Genomic DNA, 26,556 nt, shown 5'->3' on the forward strand with positions numbered 1-26,556 from the left:
ATTGCAACAAACATATTTTTCATCGCAACTGACATTTTTTCTGGACTTTTAGTCAGTTATCAATTAATATTTATTAACTACAATCTATCTACGCAAATTTGTAATTATCCTGCTAAAGTAACAACATATCATATTTCATAGATGTTTTTAAGTATGCATCGCTGTTGAACTCGATTCTGATTTATTAATTTACATTTCTGCGATGGAATAAGAAAATATCACAGCAGTTTAGAGTATATCAAACGGAAAGAAGAAAGAAAATAAATGACAAAGATGACTCAGCCCGATTAATCAAGTCTCAAAAAGATTCAATGTGTCGAAATGATTTTGATACGGTCAAATTTTCAGAAGACGCGACTGGGATCAATTTTTAAATTTCATGTAGGATTTATTTTTCATTTTTTAAAGAATTTATCAACTATTATTTTCAATGCGTAACTGGATTTTTTCAGCCAATAAAAATCTTGCTCTGATTATGGTTTTTGATAGTTTTACAAAACGCGTTTGTGAGACTCAACGCAATTGGGCCCAGTTCCTATAATTAAGACAGCAGAGGATAATTTTAGAAGATATTTACAGTGATGATACGACATGTTTCAGCATAGGTTTATTGCATTGCATTCCGGATTTCTAACAAACGAATCACTATTTCGCACTAACTTCAGATCTTTAAACTAATGATACAATTTAATGGGTTTGCAAAAACAAGATAGTTCGAAATTTGCATAAAACCGACAATTTCGAAATACTTGAGCCCGAATTTGAACAGAAATAGTTAGAAAATGACAATCGAGGTTTCTGTTTAACGACCCGATAATGGAAAACTGTTTCAACACAATTTTGTCTGAATTCATTAAATCCGATCAAACATAAGCTATTTTCAAAAGCAAAACTTGGAACCCAAAACAGAAACTATCTCGACGTTTTACATGCTATTTTCTTGAATCAAACAAAAATGAGCGATTGAACTGCTTTGCTTCAAAATAAGATCGACCACTACCTAAGGCGCGACAAAACAATTCAAATTAGCAAAATTTGATTAACTAAAGCACAAAGTTGAATATTTGCAAACAAGCAGAAGTTCGAGTGAGGTCAAATATAACACGAAAAATCCCAGCAATTTTAGCGAACCAATGAGAAACAACCCAATTTTCTACGCCTATTACAACCCAAATTAGGGAGTGTTTTTTGTATAAATCTCGCACAATAATACATTCGATATAGTAGCACCAGAATGATATAAATGGAACGAAATGTTTGAAAAAAAAATCAATTTTTACTTCTAAATTTTAAGGAATTTTTAGGGAACCACAACCAAGTTTTTTAGATTCAGAAATTTTCAAAGCTAACGCTGAAACCATCGATTTTGAAACCAGCTGATGCTTCTCCAGTTTTGCTACAATAGCAATGAATCTCCGATTTTACATTTAAAGCTCACAAAATTCCGGATTCTTTGAATCTTGGTTCGTGTTTTGCGTCTGACCAATGCCTTTCGGTAACTGAACTAATATTGCCCTCATAATGATTAGGTAAACTTCTTGGATTGGCGAAAGGGGGTGAAAGCGAGATGGCGGGTTGGCACTTAGAATTCTCTCAAGTTAGTCGGATTTTCCGCCTAGCAGATAGCGTCGTCGCCTAAATTGCAAACAAAATTGGTAGCTATTTCTGTGCAACCCTTAATCCACTGATAATGCTCGAAACAATGAAAAAAATATATTTAATATAAATAAACACTATTTTATCTGTAACTCTAAGACAAACCATAGGCCCATCACAGAGTTTGTTGATCTCAATTTGTGTTTGTTACTAAATGTTTTTTATGCTTATTTAGGACCAGAAAAAAATGACCATCGTTTCTTGTGAGCTAAATCAAAATCACTTTAATTTTATAGATAATGCCAAATTGTTGGCAATATCGGTGACTTTGAGCAATTTAATCGGTCAAAACTACAGCTTATAGGTTAATTAGTTTTTTTAAAATGGTTTTTATGTGTGGAAATCTGAGAGAAGCTAAAATCCGACGTCGAAATGAGCAGTTTTAGGTTAATTAACTTCGTTCAGATTCGTTGAATTCTTGACCGATAAGGATATTGCCTACAATTTGGCATTAGCTATAAAATAAGCTTTAAATGCCTTTTTACCTCCTTTTACCATGAAAATTTAATTACCTGACGTTTTTGTTTTTACTCGGCGTCTTGGGCGACTTCGGTGGTTCCGAGGGCGGTCGTGGCAGTGCATTACTTGTCGCACTGAAACTATTATTGTTGATTGCATCGTCAGTCTGTTTTTGAGAAGATTGCTGCTGATTTCTTGCAGAATTCGTCGTCGTATTATTTGATTGACTGCACCATGAAATATCTCCTTCTAGGGCCGCCAGAGGAGCTTTCGGGTATGCATAAGCCCTTGTTGAGTCACTGAACCCTACTGATTGCGTCTGTTTTGCTAGGTTGGAGTCTTCCACATCACTCGCGAAGTTCTTGTCGACGTTGGAGTCCGAAACCCGTACTGATGTTGGAGTCGTGCCGACGTTGGAGTCCAAAGCCCTTGTTGATGTTGGAGTCGTACCGATGATGGAGTCCGATATCCTTGCCGACCTTGGAGACGTTACGTAGTTCTGAGATGTTATCGAACTCGTTTTGTAGGGTGGTTTGCTGGATGTCACTTTGTTTACGGGTGGGGGAGAGCGGGGGAGAAAAGAAGACGAGGAGTCTTCAGTATAATTTTCGGTCAATTTTCGGCCAGTTTCAAAATTCCCATTCACATCACTTCTTGTGTTGTCCTGTTCTTTACTTTTATCCACAAGATCTTCAGCTTGCTCCAGGATGGATTTAAAACTACTTTGGGTCGTTGACCTGGGAGTCCGCGCCGACTTCCGAGGACTATCGACTAGTTTCAGAGGACTGCCTTTGGAGTTGTTCAGACCACAGATGTCGATACTGCCTATGCTTTTTGATCTGCTTTTGCGAGGAGAATCAGATGCCGCTGTAAAATATTTTATATAATTGGTCAAAATTGTTCGACTAACTCAAATAAGGCAGTTTAAATCCTGAGCAAACATAATTATCAAAGTCGGATAATTTCTGAAGTGGTTTCCAGAAAACTGACTTAAACTGTCCCAACAAAAATAGGAAAAGGAAATTTTAAGTGTGAATTTTTGCATGAAAAATGTCCAAGTTTTTGTCTTAAAAATAAAGCAAATCTAATGAAACACTTCCGTCGCATCGCAATAATGATTCAGAATAACACATTTTATCGGTCTCACCAAAACAAATTGGTCTCACCATTCTGGTTATCCGTGTCGTTCTGTGTGGCGTGTCCGAACTTCACCCTCAGTTTCTTCAACATCCCATTCTGTCCTGAGCCCCATGACTTGGAGTACTTGTCAGTCGCTGCCTCGGAGCCAACTCCCTCCAAGTTACCTCCTGTACAAAATATCATTCTCTGTTAAATCCCACTGTGACGAAAAAAGTTTCAAAAAAATCGAACGTGAAAAAGCAAAAAATTAAACTATCTAAATAAGTGTCCTGATATTGAATCTGAGCGAAAAAATCACGCCATTATATGTTGTTTTTTATATAAAATTAATGTCAAAATAATATGAGTGCTCACCTTTACCTCCAGTTTCCGAAGTAGTCATAAAATCCTCCAAACTCTTCTCGTGATCTTTCACCGAGTCATGTCCATTAAGCATCGCAGAAGAAGAATCAGGTTTGAGTCTCCTTTCACTTTTGGACGCACTACTGCTGTTATTCGAGTAGTTATTATCCTGAGGTGCTAACTTGAAGTAGTTATAACTAGTAACTGTTCTACCTATTGGCGTCGTTGCTGTAATTTTCTGACTTTCGTCTAGAAAATTTTCAACACTGTCGTCCAGATTCAAGTTCCAGTTAGTCGCCATGAGTTGGTTTCTGCTGACTAATACCTAAATAACAACAGGAGTAGCCAAGCTCAGCAAGTAGAAAAGAAAGTTCCATCCAACCAGCAGCCATAGCAAGAAGTTCCAAAAAACGCAAAAGTTGAAAAAGCGAAAGAACAAAAACTCTGCAGTTATATTAAATCTAAAACACTAGTTATTAGGTAGAATGCAATTAAACTGTCAAGCGCCGCTTTCAGAGCAACGGAGTATTCGCATGCACAGAAGTCGTCAGGAAATTCTCAGCTTTGATCTAAAAACTTCCACTGAAAGAAAATATTACTGAAAAAAGAGAAAAATTGTTTATGATTCTAGTGCCCCAATTTTTTCCTGCCAAAGTTTCATTTAAAATTGAGCATTACCTCACTGGAAAACTCTTTTCCACTTTTAGGAGACCTTTCAGATGATTTATGGTTGGCATTTGGATCAGAAGAAGTCGACCTCTGACTGCGATTGTTGTTGAGCTGCATTGAGTTTGGACGAGGCGATAGCTAGAACACACCAAATGTTGAAGTAACTAAGACGTCAGCTCCTCATCAACTCTTTAAATAAGAGGTTTCGACAGCTCGTTTAAAAATGGTATCTTACGATTTGCTCTGGGTACCAAGCCCGACCTCACAAGTTTCAGACAGACGTTTGAACACCTTGATATTTGATTATAATTTTATGGCAGTAATATTTAATGCATTAAATTGTCGTTTTTGAAGATAAATAAAATGGCCTAGTTTTTTTCAGCTGAATAAAAATATTTGAGTTGAATTTTGCAAAGAAAAAACTGCATATTGTTCTTGTTTCCACGTCATGCTTTTTATAGCATAGCAAACAAATAGTTGAAAAAGTGCCAATGAACTCAAGTAAAATAGAAAATAATATGTCATTGAGGCTACAAAACTAGCCCAATTAGAGAAAACTGGAACAATATGTAATTTCATTAGTCAACTTGGAAATCGAAAAAATAAAATTTAAGAGTCATTCACGTTTTTTCAAACAACTTGCAGTTTCTCACTAAAAGAGCGCAGTTTGCCTTCCGGTTAGCAAATGAATATGAATTAAACTTAAAAAGGCACAGGCGAAGCGGAGCTTTTCTTCGCAATACTTGAGATACAATTAAAACAATGCATTACCAGATACTGATAGAAACAAAGGAACTCAATGGAAAAAATTTCGAAGCAACCACAACTAAAACACTTCAAATTTTGTCTGAAATGATACTCTATTTGCAGAAAACACGTCCAGAACACACATTCGATGGGGTTAAATGAAAATAAAATAAAAATTGAGCAAAAATAAATTTGTTGTCTTGAAAAACTTGAACATCTAAGTCTATTCTGAGAATTTTAACGTTTCGTGCAATCCAGAGGAAAGCATACAAACTATGGTTCCTTCGTCCTTCGACCGGCCCAAAATTAGGTGAGTAAGCCAACAAAATAAAGGCCGAAGCAAAAAAAGAAAACACACGAAGTCAATGTAGGTAAAATTACAAATTGCAGGAGAAAAGGAACACACAAAAATAACTACAATGAAAACTGCATACAGAAAAAAATTTTAAGATGTGACAACTAAGCCGACAAAACATAGGCAGACAAATAATAAGCCGACAATTTTTTTGAAACGGAGAACTTCCGTAAAAATAACAGATTTTGGTCAGATTCAAACCCAGGACCTTTGCTGTCCCAGGCGTATTCGTTGCCTCCAGACTAAGTGCGCCGGAGACGCGTGAAAATTTGAATTCATTATGAACCAAGATTATGAATAAGTTTTTAACCCGAAAAAAGTCTGTATGCCGATTTGATAATTAGTAACAAAAAAGCATCAATTGATTAGGCTTTACTTGAGCAGATACAGTTCTAATAACGCTTAAAAATTGCATGTAAATCACTGACTTGTATCTAAACCATGAAATTTGGCTCTTGTACATCTTAAACTGAAGCTTGCTTATTAATGGTAAAAACGTTTTGAATAAAAAATGGTAGCTCGAAATTTGAAACCATGAAAATGGAGATATTGAGATTAGTTTTTCGACGAGACTCAGACAATGATAAGAAAAATACTTCTCGGAATTCTAATCAAAACGGAAATACTTAGATTTGATACCGCATTCGAAGTACTACGAGTGTTCTTTGTTTAAAAACACAATGTGAAAACTCATGTTCATTGTTTTTTTTTAGATCCGCTGTAATATGCCCTGTGGCCCTCCGAACTGCATTTAACCTTGAATCTTTAACTCTGGTCTTTTTCTGGAGCCCAATCGACTTTTAACAGCACTTACTTCTCTGGATATTGTTCCGTTGTGCCCTCTGTTGTTGTTGGCCACTAGTGTTGAACTGCTGATGTGGTTTGTACACTCTGGTTGCCGAAGTAAGTCTCCTTTGCTCTTGCTCTGGCTGCTGCTTGTTCTGATAACGTGATGATATTGGGAATTTTCCGCTGGTTGCGAAGGCACTGCTGCCGATCTTTAAATCACATCAATTTTGAAGTTTTGGTTTATTTTGGTAGAACAAAGATCAAAAAATTACCTGCTAAAACCTACAAATTGGCTAATAACACTTGCCCAGATCATAAATGGATCTGAAACCTTGCCTGCGAACTCAATTTAACCTCTGTTCTGTTATTGTAGGAGAATAACTCTATAGAGACAACCGCGGCTCATAAAACTTATCGAAACACCGAGCTATGAGTTAAAAGTCACGTGTGCAAAGACAGGACGAGTTTGCGTCGAGCCAAAAAATCAATGATTTTTGTAGCTTGTAATTAAGCTAGTTTTTTAAATCGGATTCAAAGAATAAGATTTCACAAGCTCTTACCTTTGACCTTGGTTGATGTTGTTGTTGTTGTTGTTGCTCTCTCCCACCCGTTGGGCTAAACCCTGGTTCTGTGTTTGTTGTTGTTGTCGCTGCTGTTTCTGGTATTCCTGGTTAGTACTACTACTAACCAAATTAACTACATTAAACTCATTGGCATTATTCTGGTTTTGATGAGGATTATGATGATGATAGTAACTCTCTAGCAGATCGCTTGTTCCTGCATTTCCAACATTTTTCATTTCACTACTTATGTTCATGTATAATGGCGCGTTTGCTTTCTGAGCAGCTGATGTATTGGTAGTATAGCTAGAGGTAGTGTTACGATTGGAATGATTTGCAGTTGTTAATTTGGACGACACACTCGCTCCGATTCCCATGGTCGGAGAAATCGTTTCTTTATTATTCCTACTTTTGTGTTCGTCTCGTGACTTTTCATTCGTCGACGGTTCGAAGTCGGATTTGTTCGTGTCTTTTGAAACATAACCCGAGTCTGTTTCGTGCTTGATTCTTCGACTCACCTCTCTCTTAGCCAGAAAACTGCTGGAGTAATTTGTTGTCGAAGTTTTCGCATCCGATTTAAAATCCGACATCTCACTTTTTTGGACCGCAGTGGGATTCGAACCTCCTTGCTGTGTGTTCGAATTATTACTAATCAGATTCAACCTTGTCAAATCCTTCTCCATTTTATGCATCACAGCGTCTGAAGGCATTCTGTTGTACAATTTCAAACCAACGCCGGAAGTTTTTCTGGAAGTATTTGAAGCTTCTTGCCCTGATGCGGTATTTGATAGGGGACTCGAGGGGGTATCTTTACTATACGGCAGCACTGTTGAGGTATTTTTCGGTTGATTAGATACTAACGGTTGTTTGTCAACATCCTGAGCAAGTGCGTTCGTTAGACTTAATCGCTTGCCGACGTTTAAAGGCCTGCGTTGCTGATTTGTATTTTTACTCGTTGTTGCCGAGGACACCTGGGAACCTTCAGAGGCATTGCTCAATTGTTGCGGGGATTGCTTCGCATCTACATTATTACCTCCTCCCGTCAAACTTGACAAACTAGTTTTGACACCGTTCATATCTTGACGAAGATTATTAATCCGGTCGCGAAATGATATCGTGCCGCCTGTAGGTTTAGTACTGTTTGCACTTTCGCGATCATTCGAGCTTAAATTATCACTGCTGACGTTAAAAAGAGGTTTGATTTCGACTAAATTTCCGTGCGATTGTGCACTTCCTAATGAGTAGGTTCTTTGTTGATGCTCTTTTACACCTGGCAAGGGCCTGGCAGTCGTACTTTCTAAAGGAATTGAAGACACTAAGTTGATACCACTGTCGCCTTCTTGGTCAGTGATCGATTCGAAATGTTTAACAGCGTCTCGCACTGACTTGTAGTGCTCTTGGTTTTTACTCGGAGGGTCAATCAAATTGGGGGCGGAGTCTAAATTATCCATGCTTTGGGCACGGGCCGGGGGCACTTGCGGCAATTGGCGTCTTGCTTTTTTCTCCAACCTGTGAGGCACTTGCGAGGATCCGCCACTTGATTTATTTTCAGGGTTATTCAAGTTCTCATTACTTTGCACTTTTTCATGGGGCTGTTGTTTAACTTGCGGGTTCAGAGCCTTAATCGACCCTCTTGGTTTATCTGCAGATTTTTTCCGACCACTTTTCAGCTGCTTGAACAAGTTGCCAAAATCGGTTCCAGGCTTCTTTGGAACCGGAGTTGGAATTCTAGGCTTGGCCCTACCACTGCTTGTTAAACCCGAGTAGGCTGAGCTTGTTTTCTGCTCTTTAGAATCTAATTTTGAGCTGAACTTTGAAGCTGAATTCAATGATTCTGCAAACTGCTTACTTTCACGTTCCGCTTTTTGTTTCTCGTTTGAAAATTGGTTTCTATTTTGAGACGTATTATCGTCAGGAGGTGTTACCGCAGAATCAACGTCAATTGGAGGTGTTGCTGGTTTCAACAGTCCCGACGATTGATGTTCGAAATCATATCCAGGAGTTGTTGTGGTATGATCTTGCACTTTGTCGTTATGGAAATCAACAACACCCCCTTCTTCCTGATTGTTTCTGATGACGTCAGAGAGGAGTGGTGGGTCTGGGTTATTTGAGGTCAACTTTGTTTTATCTGAGGTACCTAAAAGAAAAAAAAACATTTTTTTATGTCAGAAACTTTTCAACAATGAGCATAATTAACGCGCTAAGTTTGTTATTCTGTAAATGAGATTGTATTTAAAAAAAGCACCGAGGATTTTTGAACTTCTTATGCTTGACATTTTTTTTATTTAAAAATTTATATGAAAAACTTAAACAATCCCAATACTTTCTTATACCGCTGACAAATTGAGAACATGGAATCTACCTTAGAAACTATGAGTCAACCTCGATATTCCGCGCCATTTTCACATTGTTACTAGAAAATATAATTTGGTTTCTACATGGTAATAGAAATTCGCGAGCTCCAAAAAAAACACCTAAAACACAAACGCTGGTTATTTAGAAAGTTTGACCCTAAAATTATTTTTTATCCGCATTCCTATCCTGAATGAAATTCGGTTTGAAAAAACTCTCCATTGAAACCCAGACAACAGCTGGGCACTGATTGCAAGCTTTAGCATTGCAAGCTGTACCGCTGCAAGCTACCGATTAAAAAATGAAACGGAAAGAACTAAGTTGACGCAAAAAAGAAAAAAAAACATTGAAAGATTTTTTAGGAAAAAATTAGAATGCTTTTTCGAAAAAAAATTAAAAAAAACAGACGCCAATATTAAATCAGCTTGTAATCTGTGGATAATTACCGAACGGCCACTAAGCTGAAAACTAAAATCGCTAAAAATTGTTATCTGAAAAAAAACCGCGACTCGAACCTCAGACCTGAGTTTGCAAAGGCAACTGCATAGCCTCTACACAAAGTTAGAAGTAGTCTGCAAGCTGTTAATTTTCAACAAAAAACCAAGCTCAGTTTCTTGCAGATTTGCTGTTTCCTTATGGTGTTAACTGGATAAAAATCTATTTCCCAATTACAAGACGCGCATTCTTGCAATTGCGAAATGTGTCCATGAGCTCAAAGAAACCAAAACAAAAACTTTATTGAAAAAATCAACTTTCAAGTTCCAAAGCAAAAATATATCACCATGAAGCATTTTGCATTTCTGGAATCTTGTATTACTGAAACTTTTTGAAACTAACCCTATTTTGAATACAATGGATCAAAAACTAAAAAGAAGAAAAAAAATTGAATAGTTAAAAATTAGTAGAACAAAATCAGAAGTTAGTAAAGCCGTAACCATAAAGTGAACAAGTTCAAGAAATTTGAATATACCGGTTACAGGGGCCTACGAATAGCGAGTTTCAGAATTACAAGGAATGCTTGTGCAAATTTTGGCAAAACTATAATCTCGTATTTGTTTTGCCAACTAATATGATCAATTGGATCAATGCCAACTTATTAAATAGTTTGCTTTCAGGTTAATGTTTCTCCGGAGTAGCCGTGGTTGCTCCGTGTAAATGTATAGACGTTATCATCAATTCAGAACGTCTTCATCTAGAAACCTGCTGATTGCAGACTCTCAAGTAAGGAATCTAATTTTCCCGAATTTCAACATTTTGTCTCTACCTGGAGCTCGGATTGGCAGTGTGATCGACTTCTTGCCGGAAAAGGCTAAATACGATCTAATTGTACTTTTCATTGGTGGTAACGACGCATACGAACACAACGTACCATCTTGTCTCCGAACAGGACATAGTCAACGAGATTTCAAAATTAGCAGACGAATTATCCCTACGCGCCCCAAAAATCTTTATCCTTCGCATTCCACATCGCGGTGAGTACAGAAAGAGAGCATCAGACGTGAACGGATTTCTGAGAACAAAAAAAGGAAACTGGAAATACAGAGGTCTGTGCTACAAAATTTACTGCATATACCATCTTAAAGAAGACGAAGACCATCTAAACAAAGAGGGTCTAAGAGGTATCCAGAGCATCCTGAAAAACAAGATTTTGTACACAAAATACTCGGACTCGTTCAATAGAGAAGGTCACCTGGCAACATTTGAGTGTCGATTTCGGAATTGCAACTGCACCTATTAAGTAAGTTTTTCTCGTTGAATAGAAACTGAACTGCTGGTCTCCCCTCTCGGGAACCATAGGTTTACATATCTGTTCCCAGCCTCAGAGTAGAAACAGTAAACCGCAGGACTCCCCTTTCGGGAACCATAGGTTTACCTATCTATTCTCCCAGTCGTTGTAATGGTCGATAAAGCGAAAGTTGCTACTCGTTCCCGAGTAACTTCGGCTTCCGATGAAGCCTGCAAAACATGTAAAGGACCAGTGCGTGCACGTGACCCACTTTTCATCTGTATAGCTTGCTCTTGCAAAATTCACCTAACCGAAAAATGTACCAATCTGAGTTCAACAGCAATAGATGGAATAACTGAATTGAAGACAAATGTAATGCTATTGTGCAATGACTGTGTGGAGCAAAACAAACGCGATGAAATCATTTCTCTCATTGCAAAAATGGAGGTAAGTGAAACCAATCAAAGCCAAATTACGAATATCGAGAAAGAAATTATTGAACTCAAAAATTCTCTTCTCGAAATCAAAACTGCAATGATCGATAAATCTGATCCACCTAAAACAACGCAAGTAAATCAACCAGCAGCAACCATTCGCAAAACACCTGAAGCAACAATGGTCCCTGAGGGAATACGAGTGCGAGGAATCAAAGAATCAGACGACAGAGATCCTAGAAAGCGACAGGAACACGACCTTTCAGAAATCCAGCAAGTATTTGCCCACATTGAAGTTAACTGCAACATCAACGATTTACTGAGACTTGGACCACGAAACGATACGAAAACCCGAACAATCCTAGTCAAAGTGTCCAATCCTTGGCAGCGCCGGCTTATTCTTTCCTCGGCAAGCAAACTAAAAACGTACGGCAAGCCAGTCTATCTCAGTCGTGAGCTATCACGAGAGGAAGCAACACTAGAAAATGTGGCGCTACAAAAATGTCGCGAACTTTTTAACGAAAAAATTGACAAAAAAGACCCCAGGATCCGCGATGGGAAACTGTTAATACGACAAGACAACAAATGGGTTGTCTATGAGGACCCAAAGGAGGCTAATGATTGACTAAACCACTACGCAACTGTTCTTTTATTCAATGTACGAAGCATCCTAGATTACAACAGAAGAGCTGACCTCTCAAATAGTCTACAAGTTAATGATAACTATGATATAGTGTGCCTTACGGAAACCTGGCTCACCGAAAATTTAGACATTGCAGCGCTCTTTCTGCCGAAGTTTGATATACATAGAAGTGACCGTCCCAGTAAAAATGGTAATACTAAGCATTGAGGAGTCCTCATTGGAGTGAAAAAGAATATAACCCACACGAGAATCATGTTTGACTCACCAGACTGTGTAATCACTATACTTCACTTCAAAATTCCCTTGTTACTCTGCTGCATATATAGCGCACCGTCAAACAGTTCTTACTGCTGGTCAGTAAATAAACTAATGATACTACTAAACCATATCAGATACCATATCAGATATGTGCAACAAGAAAACTCAGTTCGAAATGTGATATTATTAGGAGACATTAATTTTGCACAAACTGACTGGTCTACACTGACATCCAGAGCTGAAAATGAACAGGTGGTATTGGATGCTCTCTGCAGCTTTAACTATGAACAAGCGATTAAAATCGACCATAGAAAATACTTACTGGACGTGATCTTATGCAATATTGGGGATATCCTTTCTGATGTTTGCATTGATAACTTTCTGAAAAGCCACTTCGCCAGCGATCACTTGCCTTACAAGGCAAGGATTCAATTTCAGTCTAACGAATCGTTCCGTCGCGACAGACCACATGAAATTGAACTCGACTTTGCAAAGTTTGCTTATACCAAAGCCGACTGGAGAGCCATAAACGATCAAATAGCTGAGGAGCCTTTCATGCCATACTGCTACAGCAATGTCGATGTTATGACTAGACTGTGGTACCAGTGGATTTATAGTATTCTAACAAAGCACATTCCCTTACAAACTAAACATCGGCTGTCCCTGGCGCCTTGGGTAACCCCCTCAACCTCTAATCTTATTAAAATCCGAGCTACATTAACTAATAATTTTACTAAAAAGCCGAGCGAAGCTAACCTCAGGAAGTTGGAAAAATCGCAAAAAAAGCTGGCCTATGCTCTTCTGATGGATCAGCAAAACCATGAGAGAGAACTTTTCAAAGAAGGGCGTTTTGATAAACTTCAAAAATATCTGCGTAACGTTCGGCGTTCTACTACTGTGCCTAGTGAAATGTATCTCGATGGTGAAAAAGCTCGCTCCGACCAAGATAAAGCTGAACTTTTCAACCGGTATTTCCATTCCGTCTACAGCAACATTCCATATGATTCAAACCTAGACAGTGATAATACGACCCTCCTAAATCATTTTCATTTTAATATCATCGAAATAGAAGACATTTTAAAAAATCTTAACATAAACAAGTCAAAAGGACCTAATAGAATGGGAAACCTGCTCTTTAAACAGCTCTGGAGCTCCATCTCTAAATCACTAATGTTACTTTTCAATACGATTGCGAACAAGCAGCAATTCCCATCTACTTGGAAAGTAAGTGAAATAGTGCTTATCCACAAGGAAAATAACAAACAGGTAGTCTCCAATTACAGGCTAATCAGTCTTCTGAATGTTACATCGAAGGTATTAGAAAAACTGATGTTTGATAAAATGTACTCGAAGGTGCAAAAACTGCTGCATAACTCACAACACGGTTTCAGAACGAAACGCTCAACCATTACTAACATCATACTCTATCTCCACGAAATCTATCTAATGTACGACAACAAGAATGTAAATAACCTTTCATCCCTGTATCTCGATTTTAAAAAGGCGTTTGATAAAGTCAACCACCTGAAACTAATTGAAAAGCTTTCTCATACCGGCTTCAGGGCGCGTGCCTTGGTCTACTGAAAAATTATCTCAGTGATAGATACCAGCAGGTGCGAATCGGGCATTGCATCTCAAAATTACTGCCAATAACAAGTGGGGTTCCGCAGGGATCAATACTTGGCCCACTCATGTTTATTTTGTACATAAATGACCTGCCAACGGTGGCCATGTCCAACTGCTTCGGCTATGCTGACGACTATAAAATTGTCTCAGATAACGCAATAACCCTGAATATCGACTCGAATGAAATTTGGAACTGGTGCTCCAAGAAATTCATGAGTTTGAACCTAAGTAAATGCAAAACCCTTCAGTTTAAAGGCAGTATGTCTGTTTGCATGAAAAAACAGAATATACCAGGAACGGATCTTATGAAAGATCTTGGACTTATAGTCACAAACAACCTGTCTTGGACGGAACACGCTAAAACTAAATCCGCTAAAAGCTTTCTTCTCTTTAAAAAAAAACCTAGCCAATAGCTCGACCATAAGCACTAAGAAGAATGCATACAGAGGATATGTAGTGCCAATAATCAGCTATGCATCGTCTCTTTGGAAACCATCTAAGTCTGAACTGGCACTCATTGAGAAGGTTCAACATCGAGCAAGTATCTGGATATTAGGCACAAACAACCTTTCATATAAATCGCGTCTTCAAAGACTTCACTTACTATCACTGTCCTTATATCATGAAATGCATGTAGTTTTACTTTTTGCTAGGATTATCAACTCGAAAACTGACATTGATTGGGAGAAGTATGTACAGATTATTGATACAGGCATAACAAGATCACACGCAATACCCTTTTATACCAGCAAATGCTTCCGACTGAGAAAATGCGAATCTGATTTTTGGCAACGAGCATGTTCACTTTCAAATATATTTAATAGACATCTCAACCAAGATGTCATCAAATCAACGCAATGCAAAGAAGAACTGTCAACTATCTACTGGCGCTACTTCACTGCGAAATTCAACGAAAACCTCCCCTGCACCTGGAGATTATGCTGCAACTGCACAAACTGCATCAATACTGCAAAACTGAATTTCTATGAGACTCAATAAACTGAAAGTGCAAGTAAGCAATTCCACTGGAACTTATCCTAAATCCTTCATGATTATTATTATTATTATTATAATGTCATGGTAACAAACCAAATACTGCTACCAGAGATGGTACTACGGGACTTTGCGTTGAAACAGTACAATAAAAAATTAGGTTAACATTTAAAAATATCCAATCAAATTAACTCTTCATTTACAGTCTAGTGGGGTTTTTCTTTGGAAAGAAAAAAATTTGTTTGTAATACCCAGACATTAGGGTCAGCGTCGTGAGGGCGAATGCCTGCTGCTGATACTAGGTAGAGATACTAGCTTCGTTTGAACCTGTTTAATTTAAAATAATTTGCTGCTAAATTTGTTACACACAGGCGAAGCGGAGCTTCGCATCATTTGCGATACAACGAAATTGTACCATTGCAAGATGCTGAATGGTCAGTGAGATGAAAGAACTAAGTGATAAAAAACTGAAATAGCCAAAAATCGATAACAGAAAAACAGACGAGAAACCCAAACAATAGCAATAAGCCCGTTTTAAGTATTTTCCGAGCATCCACTAAGCCACGACAAATGGTTAGACGCCAATTGCTCCGAAAACAAAAACACCAAACGATAAGGATGTCATAAAAAATTCAATTTTTTTTGGATGACGAAAAATCAATCTCTGAAAAACAGACTAGAAACGCAGCCACAAAAAATAAACAATCTTTTAGTGTTATTCAAGCGTTCATTAGCCGATAACTCGCAGTTAGACGCCAATTAATTCTGAAAACAAAAAATGTCAAGGGAAATTGTTCAAAAAACTTTGAGCGATTAAAACATTTGAGTTTTAACCTTTATGTTACCAGCCGAGCTGATGTAAGAAAAACATGAATTTTCACTTTTTATCCTTATACCGATGCAAATTAGGTTCACTAAACGAACAAAATAAAAGCAGAAAACGATTTAAAATCGACAAAACAAGAGCCGATATCATTTAGGCCGAATAAACTTTCAAATTAAAAAAAATCAAAAAACCGGAAAACATACCAGTAAGGTATAGTAACTTAGAAAAACTACAGGAGTTAATCAATGACAAGTGAGGCTATTGTGAAAATTGGTTAGAATGAATAAAAAATGTCGCGTGGCAACTGAGACGACAACACAAGTCGACAAACTATAACCCGACTAATCAATTTTCCCGGAAATAGAATTTCAACTTAAAACACTGAAGAAGAAACTTTCCGACCGGGACTCAAATCCCTCTGACTTTTCAAAAGCAACAGCATTACCTTCAGACCAAGTGCAATGAGGCCTTGAACTTACTAAGATTCGATAAAAAGCAACATCAATTTCAATTACAAATGTGTAAGAAAAATTGCATACGGGAAAAAAGTCTGGTTCCAGATTACAAGCAATTGCTCTCGCAAGTGTAAAAATAACATATTACATCAAAGAATCACAAAACACTTTCAGTTACAAAAAACAATCTTACACAAGAAAGATTTTTAAAAATGTGGCAACTAAGCCGACAAACCAGAAGTTGACAACCCATAGGCCGATCATTGTTTGATAATAACTTGAATTTGAATTACTTTACCAGCTACATATACAACGCCAAAAGCATTATGTTATGCCTGGAGGGAGATGCTAAAAAGCAGTACTGCTCATCGAGTAGGATATCCTGGAGAGTAAAGAGCCGGCATCAACAACAAACAAATTATTTTAGGGACTGGAGTTAAAAAACAGTTCATAGAGGTCCTGATTGTCTTTTTCTCAAATTTGAAAAAACTGTTTAGAGAATCTCAAACAGCTAACTTGTTACATTTCACGTATATTAAAGGGTATCAAGTCATTTTGTTTTAAATAGTTAAAAGCCTGCACATTTCCAATTGTAAGCGATCTCTGATTAGCGGTAGTAGAAAATTTCGTCACTTTAATTACGCCTTTCGCTTTGCTCCTGGTACATGGTCCATTTCTTCGGAGTAAATCTTAGACAAAACTATTTTTTTGTCCGATCGCAGTTCCGTAAAAAGTATTTAAACTTCTAAAAAAATAAATCAAAAACAGTAAGCATTTGTTTTCGTCTATACTTAACGTGATTGATTCATACATAAGTTTGAAACAAATTGCTCTCAAGATTCTTTTTTGTGATTTCATTATCTCGGTAAGGTGAGGTTGGAAAGTATTGCCGTATATTAGAAATCCATAAGTGATTGTAGGAATTACATATGCTTTGTACAAGCGAAGCATGTGCTGTTTAGAAAAAAAGTACCTAGCTTTCCAGACAATGCCACAAAATTAAGTTAATTTTTTGCACACACGTTCAATGTGAAATTTGAAAGTAAGTTTATTATCAACAAAAATGCCTAAACAATTACACACAATTGCAATTTGAACTGAAGTACCAAAAGCGAAGTATTCTTTTGAAAAGTTACGACCAAATTTCTAAATGTAAGCGATCTCTGATTAGCGGTTGAAGAAAATTTCGTCATTTTAATTACGCCTTTCGCTTTGCTCCTGGTACATCGTCCATTTTTTCGGAGTAAATTTCAGACAAAACTATTTTTTTTGTCCGATCGCAGTTCCGTAAACAAGTATTTAAACTTCTAAAAATAATAAATCAAAAACAGTAAGCATTTGTTTTCGTCCATACTTTCCTTGATTGATTCATATCTACGTTTGAAACAAATTGCTCTCAAGATTCTTTTTTGTGATTTCATTATCTCGGTAAGGTGAGATTGTTAAGTATTGCCGTATATTAAAACTGCATAAGTGATTGTAGGAATTACATATGCTTTGTAAAAGCGAAGCATGTGCTGTTTAGAAAAAATGTACCTTGCTTTCCAGACAATGCCACAAAGTTTAGTTTATTTTTTGCACACATTTTCAATGTGAAATTTGAAAGTAAGTTTATTATCAACAAAAATGCCTAAATAATAAAACAAATTTGTAATTTGAACTGAAGTACCAAAAGCGAAGTATTCTTTTGAAAAGTTACGACCAAATTTCGTTATTTGAGTTTTACGAGGATTGACACTGAGACCATTCATTTTAAACCATCTATCCACTTTATTTAACAGGCTATCAAAGTTATCGCAATAATTTTTCTCTGCATTGCATATTGTAGTATCATCAGCAAATAGAACTACCTCAGATCTTTCTGCTATTTTCGGAAGATCATTTATATATATTTAAAACAAAAACGGACCTAAAATTGACCCTTGCGGTACTCCACATGACCTAGTGAGCCTAGAAGACATTTGTTTTCCAGTTTGAACAAATTGAAACCAGTTTGTAAAGTAACTTTTCAGAAGACAATGAATTCGACCTTTATAGCCGTATTTGTTCAATTTTGCCAAAAAACATCATGATTTATGGTATCAAATGCTTTTTGAGATCAATAAAGCATGATTGACCAACCAATATTTTGTCCCATCCCTCTCTAATAAATTCTGTAAATTCGATCACTTGTAGGTAAATTCTGTAAATTCGATAATAATTTTAGGTTAAAAAAAACGGTGCTGACCGGATTCGAGCGTAGTCCCTTAGCCGTCCACTATTTATTACCTTTCATACCCAGTACTTCAAATTGAATTTTTAAGAAATTGAACATGTTTGGTTGCTGCAGAAATGATTCAGTGATTCCAGTTTGATAACGATTGCTAATCGCAAGCGTAATGAGACTTGGGATTTTGCTGGAATTCAATCTATTTATTATTAATATATAAATTAATGTTTTTTGTTTCACGGAGAATACTGAAAGAAAAATCCATTTTTAATACAAGAAGTCTGTTTTTTGCGCGATTCATGTTTTTTTTTGTTATCTGGGAGCGTAATTTACTGCCCGTTTAGCAAATGAGTTTGAATTGAAATTGAACACACGCTTTTGCAAAACTGCTCGCCACATAGAATTACCTGAGAGGGGCGAAGTGGCGGGTATTTTGTTCAAGAAGTTCGGGTAAGGCACGTTTGGAGACAGTTTCGAATCTGCGTAGTTGTTAGTCAACACAGTCAACTGCATGTCATCTTTATTCGTTCCTATCTTGACTAAACCTGGCTCTACAAACTGGTTACTTCCATTGTCATCTTCGTTATCCGCAAGAGCAAACTTATTCGAAATCACTCCATTTGACTTATCCAAATCATCGGCATTAAGGTGCGGGGATCCTTGGCCGTTTCCAAGACTTTCACGGCCGGCATTGTTCTCGATACAGTCCGGATCCTCGTCATCGTCTTGCAGGTGTTTCGAAACATCAATTGAATCGTTTTTTTGTTCTTCTTTCTCTTCTTGAAGGTAATCACGGCTAAGATTGCCTTCCTCCCCGTCCAGATAAGCAGCATGAGTCATTCCCTCCATTTCAGAATGCCTCACTTCCATAACTGCACATGTATCTTTATCCGCTATTCGACTATCCGCGTAGTACACACTTTTATTGTTATTCACATTTAACAAAGATAAACCACCACTTAAATCATTGCCCCGGCTCAGCTTCTTCGTATGTGTAAAGGTCATGCCTCCGACACCTGTAGTGCTCAGATTCGGAGGCTGGTTAGTACCATCGTTGTTACTTTTCGACAACATCGAAGCTTTGTTTGGCAACAAGAAACCCCCTGAAGGTCCTCCGGAGCTACCCGCGTTCGAGGATCCTACAATCGGTGCTCTAAGTTGAGGTTGGTTTTGCCCAGTTGTCATGCCTGAACCCCCTGCAACGTTGCTCTGACCCTGACTTTCTGGATAATTTTGATCTTGACCTGGTGGTGAATCAATATCAATACCTGCTGAGTTCAAATGAGGCGAGGGTTTCACTTTAAGTTGTTTCATTTTGATCTTTTCGCTAGTCGCCCCAGTTGGCAAGGGAACGTGGCCCGATGAAGTAAAAGCCATCTTCTTATCTGCACCACCAAAACTGTTGTCAGCGACTCCAGTGCTTTTCTGATCTGGGTTGAGGGCGGATCCGCTGGGTTTCTGGTTCTCGATTGACTGTTGGGCTCTGGAGTCCGGAGATCCGGGTACCTCCCAGTCGTAAGGGTCTTCATCTCGGAGGCAGAAGCGATCCAGATATGATTTGCAGCTGCTCTTCAGAAGCTGAAAACACTTTCAATTGAATGGTTCGTTGGAAAAAATGAGGTCTTTCGAAATCGGCAAAATCGAAAAAAAAGTTACACAGAGGCTTCGCACCACATGCGATACAACAAAAAAAAATAGCAGTGAAAGCTAGCAGACATGAAAATAAAGCCACTAAGACAAAAAAAATTCAAAAACCTACTTGAAAAACTCAAATGTCTGGTATTATGTTTTTTTTTGCGGTAAACACGTTTAGAAACCGAATCGACGGCAATTTACTAAATCTCATGAAATAATTAACAAGCAGCAACTGAGCCGACAAAACTTAAATAATTTCTCATAAAATCGAAAATACATGTTGTTATAAAAAACTTTGAAGTATAAATTATATTTTGAGAATTCTAGCATTAAGTGCGATCCGGAGTGAAGCACAAAACATGCTTCTTGTGAAATGACCCCAAAATAGGTCACTAAGCCGCTGGAATATAAGTCGAAATCAATTCAGTCGATTAAAGTTTTTAAGCTAGAAAAACAGCAAAATATAGTCATGGCATGGATAGTAAAACTAAAAAATGCAGGATTAATTTAAAACGCGGAAGCTACTACATTGAAAAGTACGTAAAAAAAAACAATCAATTCTGCGTTGTGGCAACAAAGAATATTTCCAGTTTGAAAAAAAAACAGTTCCTGGTCAGATTCGAACGCACGACCTTTGCCGTACTAGGCGTTTTCTTCACCTTCAGGCTATTTACCGAACACTCATTGAAGTTTGAATTCATTGTTAACCCTAAAAATGTCTCTCTTCCAGTTTGATAACGCTTGCTTATCGCAAATGTGAAAAAACTAAAAAAAAACACTTGAGCCTCTTGCAAACTTTCATCCATGTTTTCCAGTCAAAATTTCACAGTACTTTCGCAAAACCGATATAAACTTCCCTGTAAATTACAAGATTGTTACGATTATTTTTCCTCTAATTCACAATTTCTTTCAGAAAAATTTCCAATGCAATGAACTTATAATTAACTCAGCAGAAACTCACAATAACCACTTGCGATACGGAGCCACCAAACTAATATCCTTTAATTTCATATTTTCACCTGCGGCAGAATAACGGGCAGCATTAGATTAGCACAAAAATGACCAAGTGGTAACTAAGCAGACACAACCTATGCAGACACGACGAACGTGGGATTTTTTAAAAGCAGAAAAACATGAGATTTTTTATACAGCGGCGAAGCTTCGCTTCGCAAACACTAGCGAGAACACGACAAAAAGCAGCTTTATAAAGTAAAATGAGACAAGATAGAAATAAGTCTCGAATTAGTACAACTTTGCTACGTATGCGCTTCGAACCTGCGATTTTGAGAATTAGAGTCTCACCATATTGCCAAGGCACCAAACACAAATAGACACAATTTTGCATATTATAGTTTGGGATATAACAAATTGAAGTCATCCACGCTAACTTTGCATGAAATAAAATGGAAAGCACAAAGCCAAATTACGAATATATTATACATTTTAAAAAATTGCAAGATATATTGAGTTAAAAATTTCTGAAATCGAGTTATTATTTTTGTTATGTTGTTTGAAACAATTAGCTTTTTTCGGTTCATTTGATTAATTTTGAAATTCATCAACTGTATCAACTTATTAATTTTCGAATGTCAAAGCACGTGCTATCAAAAAGCAGCATAATGAATAATGCTGGCTAAAACACTGTCGTCCATCTCATTTTCTCGCCATCAGACAATTTTGGTAGATACAAAAACGAAAAGTTTAACTTGCATCAAATGTACTAAATACAAATAGTAAACCTACGACCTACTTGACCTAAAAACTAAGAGTCTCACGCACCAACCACTCGGCCACGGACGCAACCCAAAAGAAACACAAGCAACAAATAAAGCCAAGAACAGGTGCTATGAAATTTCCAATGCTACAGATCGTGATTATAGCAAAAATGAACACTTTTAATGAATACTTTTTTTGCGAGTTAGGTTAGAAAAGAAGACGCTTATTGCTAAAACTCTAGCTGCTCGCTGGCGTAAAAACAATAAGCGAACGGAAACAAATAGTTTAAAAAAAACTAAATTTGTTCTTTTGCAATGAAAAGTATCTAAAAATTACGAGCAAAATGAATAAAAAATTTTTAAAGTTAACTTGTGATATGATAGCACTTAACGCCTCCTAAACCCGAGTCTCTTGCTGATAAATGTTATCGCTCTACAAAATTAAAAGACTAGCAAGCATTTAAAGTAAAAGAACAATCTATTGACAAAAAATTGATTGAAAACATGAAAAATGCGGTTCAATTAGGTACTTCAAATACCTTTCCCAACAAGAATTAAAAAGAACAGCATCCTTCTCAAGACGTCTCGAGATCAGGTTTTGAACAAACTTTACAACAAAGAAAAAAAATTCATGATTTTTTTTTTCAACTTTTTTAAGAGGTCGGAGAAGTTATTTTTAAATTTCAACACAGAGGAGAAGCTGAGCTTCGCACCACTTGCGATACAAGAATTACAGGATGAGTGCACTAAGACGCTAAAAAAAGCAAACAGAATTCCGAACTATGTTACAATTGAAGAAGGAAGTAGAAAAACAAAACAAAAAAAAAACAAAAAAAAATGCTTTTTCATGTTTGAATTTAATTAAGTTTTTCAAAGAGGTCTAAGTGGATTGAATTTGGGCATTCTAAAAAAATGGTGCAAAAATCCTATTTAGCTTAAAAGTAATACTTGAAGTTTGAAGGAACAAATAGGCCGACAGAATTGAAGCCGACATCCAACAAGCTGAAAACTCAGCCAGCAATTTTCGTCAAAAAACATTTCGGAAAAAAATTTCATGTTACACCCACAAAGGATCCACGGAAGCTACATAAATCGCGTATGCAAAGCAGACAACATAATTTGGAAACGATACCCCAAAAGAGCTTCAGTCGACAAGCATGAACCCGAAAAACCATCAGTAAAATATTAATGTCAAAACTCTAATTACACATACAATGGTTTGAGTTCTAGATATAGCATGAGTAGTAAAAAGGACCAGGTATTTAAATTTGAATTTTCATAAATTTTAGCAAGTCAGCAGCATCATTAGTGAGTCAACTGGTATTTTGTTAATCTAGTTGTTAACCCGAAAAAAGCCTATGTTCCGATTTGATAACGCTTGCTAATCGCAATCGTCAAAATAACCAGTCAAAGATGAATCGATATCAGAAAAAGGTTTTTCTGGTTACTGCGAACACTTTCTGGATACTTTTTAATGTCGTTCAAATCACGACTGAAAGGACTTCATCTTGGTATATCACCCGACTCGTTCCGATGAGTCATTGTGATACCTGATTTTGCGTGGAAACAAAAGAAAAAACTAAAACACACCCGAATACTAAGTTCCTCCTCATGATTCAAATGGTCGGGAAAAAAATCATAGGCGAAAATTTGCATCTACTACCTTCAAAAGCTACCTATCTACATCTACCACCTATAGTGTAAGAAAGTTAATTATGGAAAAAAGTCTAGTACCGGGTTGCAAGGGCTCAAGTGGCGAATCACGACTGAAAGGAATTTCAGTCGTGATAATAGACACCTATTACCCTAGCGATAATACACAACGATAATAGACAACCTATTATCACAAGGGTAATAACCAATTGTGTGCAATTTAGATTCCATTCACAGTAAAATTCAGTTCATTGACAAACAAAATGAAATCGCATTGCGCGAACGCCATTAAACTTTACAGCCCGTTTTCAGGCGCCCCTAAGTCTGTGCTTCTTCACCTGGTAGTCTGGTTTGGTCTCGTATTGGAGTAGTGTTATGTGGTTGTAGAAGGTGGTCATCTCTTGTGGCAGGTGTTCTAGGAACCGCTTGTGGTCATACTTTTCCTTCTCCTTTCCCACCTGCTCCTTCTGTTTGAACTTACGCCATGGAAGGGAACCTGAAACAATTTCAAAACAATCCAGCGCTTAATTTGAATTAAAGTTACTTGAATTGAAGAACTTTAGCGCGTCGGAATAGAAAAGTTCAAAAACACCTTAACCATCACTCCAACTTTTACAAAAAATGAAAACAAAACTTTACTGAAAACAAAAATGCTTTAAATTCAAACGACTTTTATAACGACTTTCAGTGGAAGTAACCACTTTTTTTTCATTCTAGAATTCCCTAAAGTACTTAAATTTTACTTTACGGAACTTTAAGCTGTCGTTTGAAATACATTGTGTCTCGGATCTCAAAATTAAACGAATTAGCAGCTTCGTGCTCTAAGCTAAAGGTGCTCTAAGCTAGTACTCCTAAGCCAGTACACCAAAGCCGCACCTGTGACGAACTCGACAATCATGTAGAATAGAGACCACAAGTCATCGTGTCTTCCCATCTCTTTGTTGTTGTGTGCATTCATAGAGGCATACCTCACAGTTCCTCTGAATCCCGCAGTGGACCTAAGAGAGCAAAGCTGGATATCAAAGAAAGAACTTATTTTTCCTAAAAACCAATGTAAATATAATTATACTCAATCAAGCGCATTAGATCAACAATGATTTGATGAACTATGAAAATCAGGAGAGGATATACAGGAGGCATGTGAAAGCCTACTGAAATTCTATCCTGAAGAAAAGGCAAAAAAAAATAGAATCAATTCTTCGATACACCAAGATATAGTTTCCAATTACCCGCCGCATTTTCGCGTTTTTTATTCAATTTTTCACTGCATATGCAAAGTTTAAATGTTCAGCAACTGTGCAGATGAAATCAATGCAAAACGAATCAGATCGAAAAACTGGTCGATTTTTGGAATACTTTTTGTGAAATCTGGAAGGGCAAAATATTCATCTCGCTGAAAAAGAACTCTGAAGACCCATACTGAACAAACATTTGTTCAAACACCTTTAACATACCTAGGTTGTCTCAGCTGCCCATTAGCCGTTGTATACTGCCTTGCCAGACCAAAATCCAGGATGAACACTTTGTGCTTGTTAGTCGGGGACCCGCCCATTGCAAAATTAGACGGTTTAATATCTCGGTGAAGAAATCCTATGTCGTGTACACTCTCTATAGCGTGCGTCATTTGGTATAGAAGTCGCATTGTGGTGTGAGTGGTGAAGCAGCCTTTGGGTTGACTTCGACGAAGGTCGGCTAAATTTCTCCCTTGCAGTGACATGAACACGTAGTTGAAGAACTCGTTTCGTCCACAACCTAAAAAACAATCGTTTAGTAATAGATTTCATTATTATTAGATGACACGGGAGTTATTGGACAATTATTGCAACACGGTTGCATAAAGCACTGGCACTGGCACAGATTTCGTTCCACCAATTTTTTAGGCAGAATTCGTCCTATTTCACACTTCTTTCTGTTGCTGTTGAAAAAAAAATTAGAAAATAACCCATGATCAAAAAATCTATTCACACAGTGATTTCAATGAACTTTTAAAAGTAGTTGCGAAATTCTTGAACTGACAGACCTATGAACTGACAGACGTGGTCCCTTCCCTGCAGTTTCTTCAGCACTGCCACCTCCATCTTCAGAACTTGTTTGGCCTGCTTGGCACTCTCTAGCTTCACCGCCACGATTTCCTTGGTGTTGCCATCTAGCGCCCGGTAGATTTCGCCTAAACAGGGGTAAAATTCTTTCATGATCAGAATTCGTTCAACTTCGAGCTATTCCTCAGGACGATTCATACTTTTAACCGAATAAAATAGGGTTTAAGCGGTGCTCATGAAGAGTGTACAAATAGAGCCAAATATCAAACTCACCGAATCCTCCACCTCCGATCTTCTCTATCTAAAACGCAAGAATTCGTCAATTATAAATGCAATTCAACTGTTCGAGAGAAAATTGTTATCATTAATTCAATTATAAAAAAAGAACCGAAATGTTTGTAATATTGTCACTGTTTGAACCCACGCGAAGCTTAAAAATAACTGGGTACTCGTTTAGAAGTATGGTCAGCCGATTTTGATTAGTCCCATTCAAAAGCTCGTTTGGAAGTGTGATCTCGCCGAACCACTTAAAATGGAATGTTTGTAGTACGTCAAACAGATGCAAGCAAAAGGAAACTTTGCACATTTCGTCGTTGGGTTTGCCACTAAGGTTTTCTTTAAATTGCAACTGCCAAAAAAATCACTTCACTGGCTAAACTGAGAAACTATCTTTTAAAAAAAAAGATTTGTCTGACTTTTATCTGACCATACTTCTAAACTAAAATTTAAACTGGACTATGCTTCTAAACCAGTACTAAAAATTGCAGAGATTTAAAGGTTTAAATTATATAAATCTTATCGAAAAAATTGAACTTACTATTTGCCATCGCTCTTTAATTACTGCACCTGGTTGCAGCAAATCTTCATGCTCAGTTGACATAACAGACAATTTGTTCAAAATGTTGAAACCATTGTGGCCGCTCGATTAGAGATTCGCCGTCTGGATTGTTAACGATTAACATAACGCTTCACTATGCAAAAAAAAAACATTCAAGTTTGCATTGCTATCGGAGAAAGTCGCAATGTAATTTGAGATAGTTTGAAAGGTGCTACGTTAATAGGACGACAGGACATTAAAGACAACAAATGAGCGGTAAAACTTTTATAAATGAACTGTTTCAATTTAAGCAATTTATTATGTATAGTTGTGTGTAGCGTCGTCTTAAATTCCCAACAAAAAAGGTTGTCGTCTTATTTGCCGTACACCTGTTTGAAGCAAGCTTACTTCATGTTATCAATTGTTAACTGATGTTTTCGTGCGATCCATTTTAACCT

General features: G+C 37.2%; 1 protein-coding gene across 3 annotated transcripts; it reads right to left on the bottom strand.

Annotated features, from left to right (window-relative positions):
* Positions 1 to 440: 440 nt before the first annotated feature.
* Positions 441 to 26,556, bottom strand: LOC134852798 (probable serine/threonine-protein kinase DDB_G0282963). 3 transcript variants are annotated; one of them, XM_063868583.1, is made up of 15 exons: positions 26,507 to 26,556; positions 26,099 to 26,252; positions 25,555 to 25,582; positions 25,263 to 25,409; positions 24,697 to 24,994; positions 24,119 to 24,240; positions 23,581 to 23,738; positions 18,647 to 19,817; positions 6,718 to 8,854; positions 6,183 to 6,366; positions 4,276 to 4,404; positions 3,610 to 3,922; positions 3,282 to 3,422; positions 2,169 to 2,982; positions 441 to 1,635 (listed from the first exon to the last, which is right to left on the bottom strand). In XM_063868583.1, exons 2-15 carry the CDS (start codon positions 26,159 to 26,161, stop codon positions 1,599 to 1,601), a joined length of 5,742 nt encoding a protein of 1,913 aa, XP_063724653.1. In that variant the 5' UTR covers positions 26,162 to 26,252; positions 26,507 to 26,556; the 3' UTR covers positions 441 to 1,598. The 3 variants fall into 3 exon arrangements, with proteins under 3 accessions (XP_063724653.1, XP_063724654.1, XP_063724652.1); XM_063868584.1 differs by having other exon boundaries at positions 3,616 to 3,922; positions 25,555 to 25,578; positions 26,095 to 26,252; XM_063868582.1 differs by having other exon boundaries at positions 25,555 to 25,578; positions 26,095 to 26,252.

Source organism: Symsagittifera roscoffensis, chromosome 8 (genome assembly GCF_963678635.1).
Source record: "Symsagittifera roscoffensis chromosome 8, txSymRosc1.1, whole genome shotgun sequence".
Lineage (NCBI taxonomy): Eukaryota > Metazoa > Xenacoelomorpha > Acoela > Convolutidae > Symsagittifera > Symsagittifera roscoffensis.

Bases quoted from the DNA above. Each gene is read 5' to 3' on its own strand.
- LOC134852798 (XM_063868583.1), bottom strand. From the start codon at position 26,161: ATGTCAACTGAGCATGAAGATTTGCTGCAACCAGGTGCAGTAATTAAA. The intron at 8,855-18,646 runs GTAATTCTATGT...TTTTTCTTTTAG, and splicing joins CGCCACTTCGCCCCTCTCAG to GTACCTCAGATAAAACAAAG. The intron at 3,923-4,275 runs GTAATGCTCAAT...GTTGTTATTTAG, and splicing joins GAAAAGAGTTTTCCAGTGAG to GTATTAGTCAGCAGAAACCA.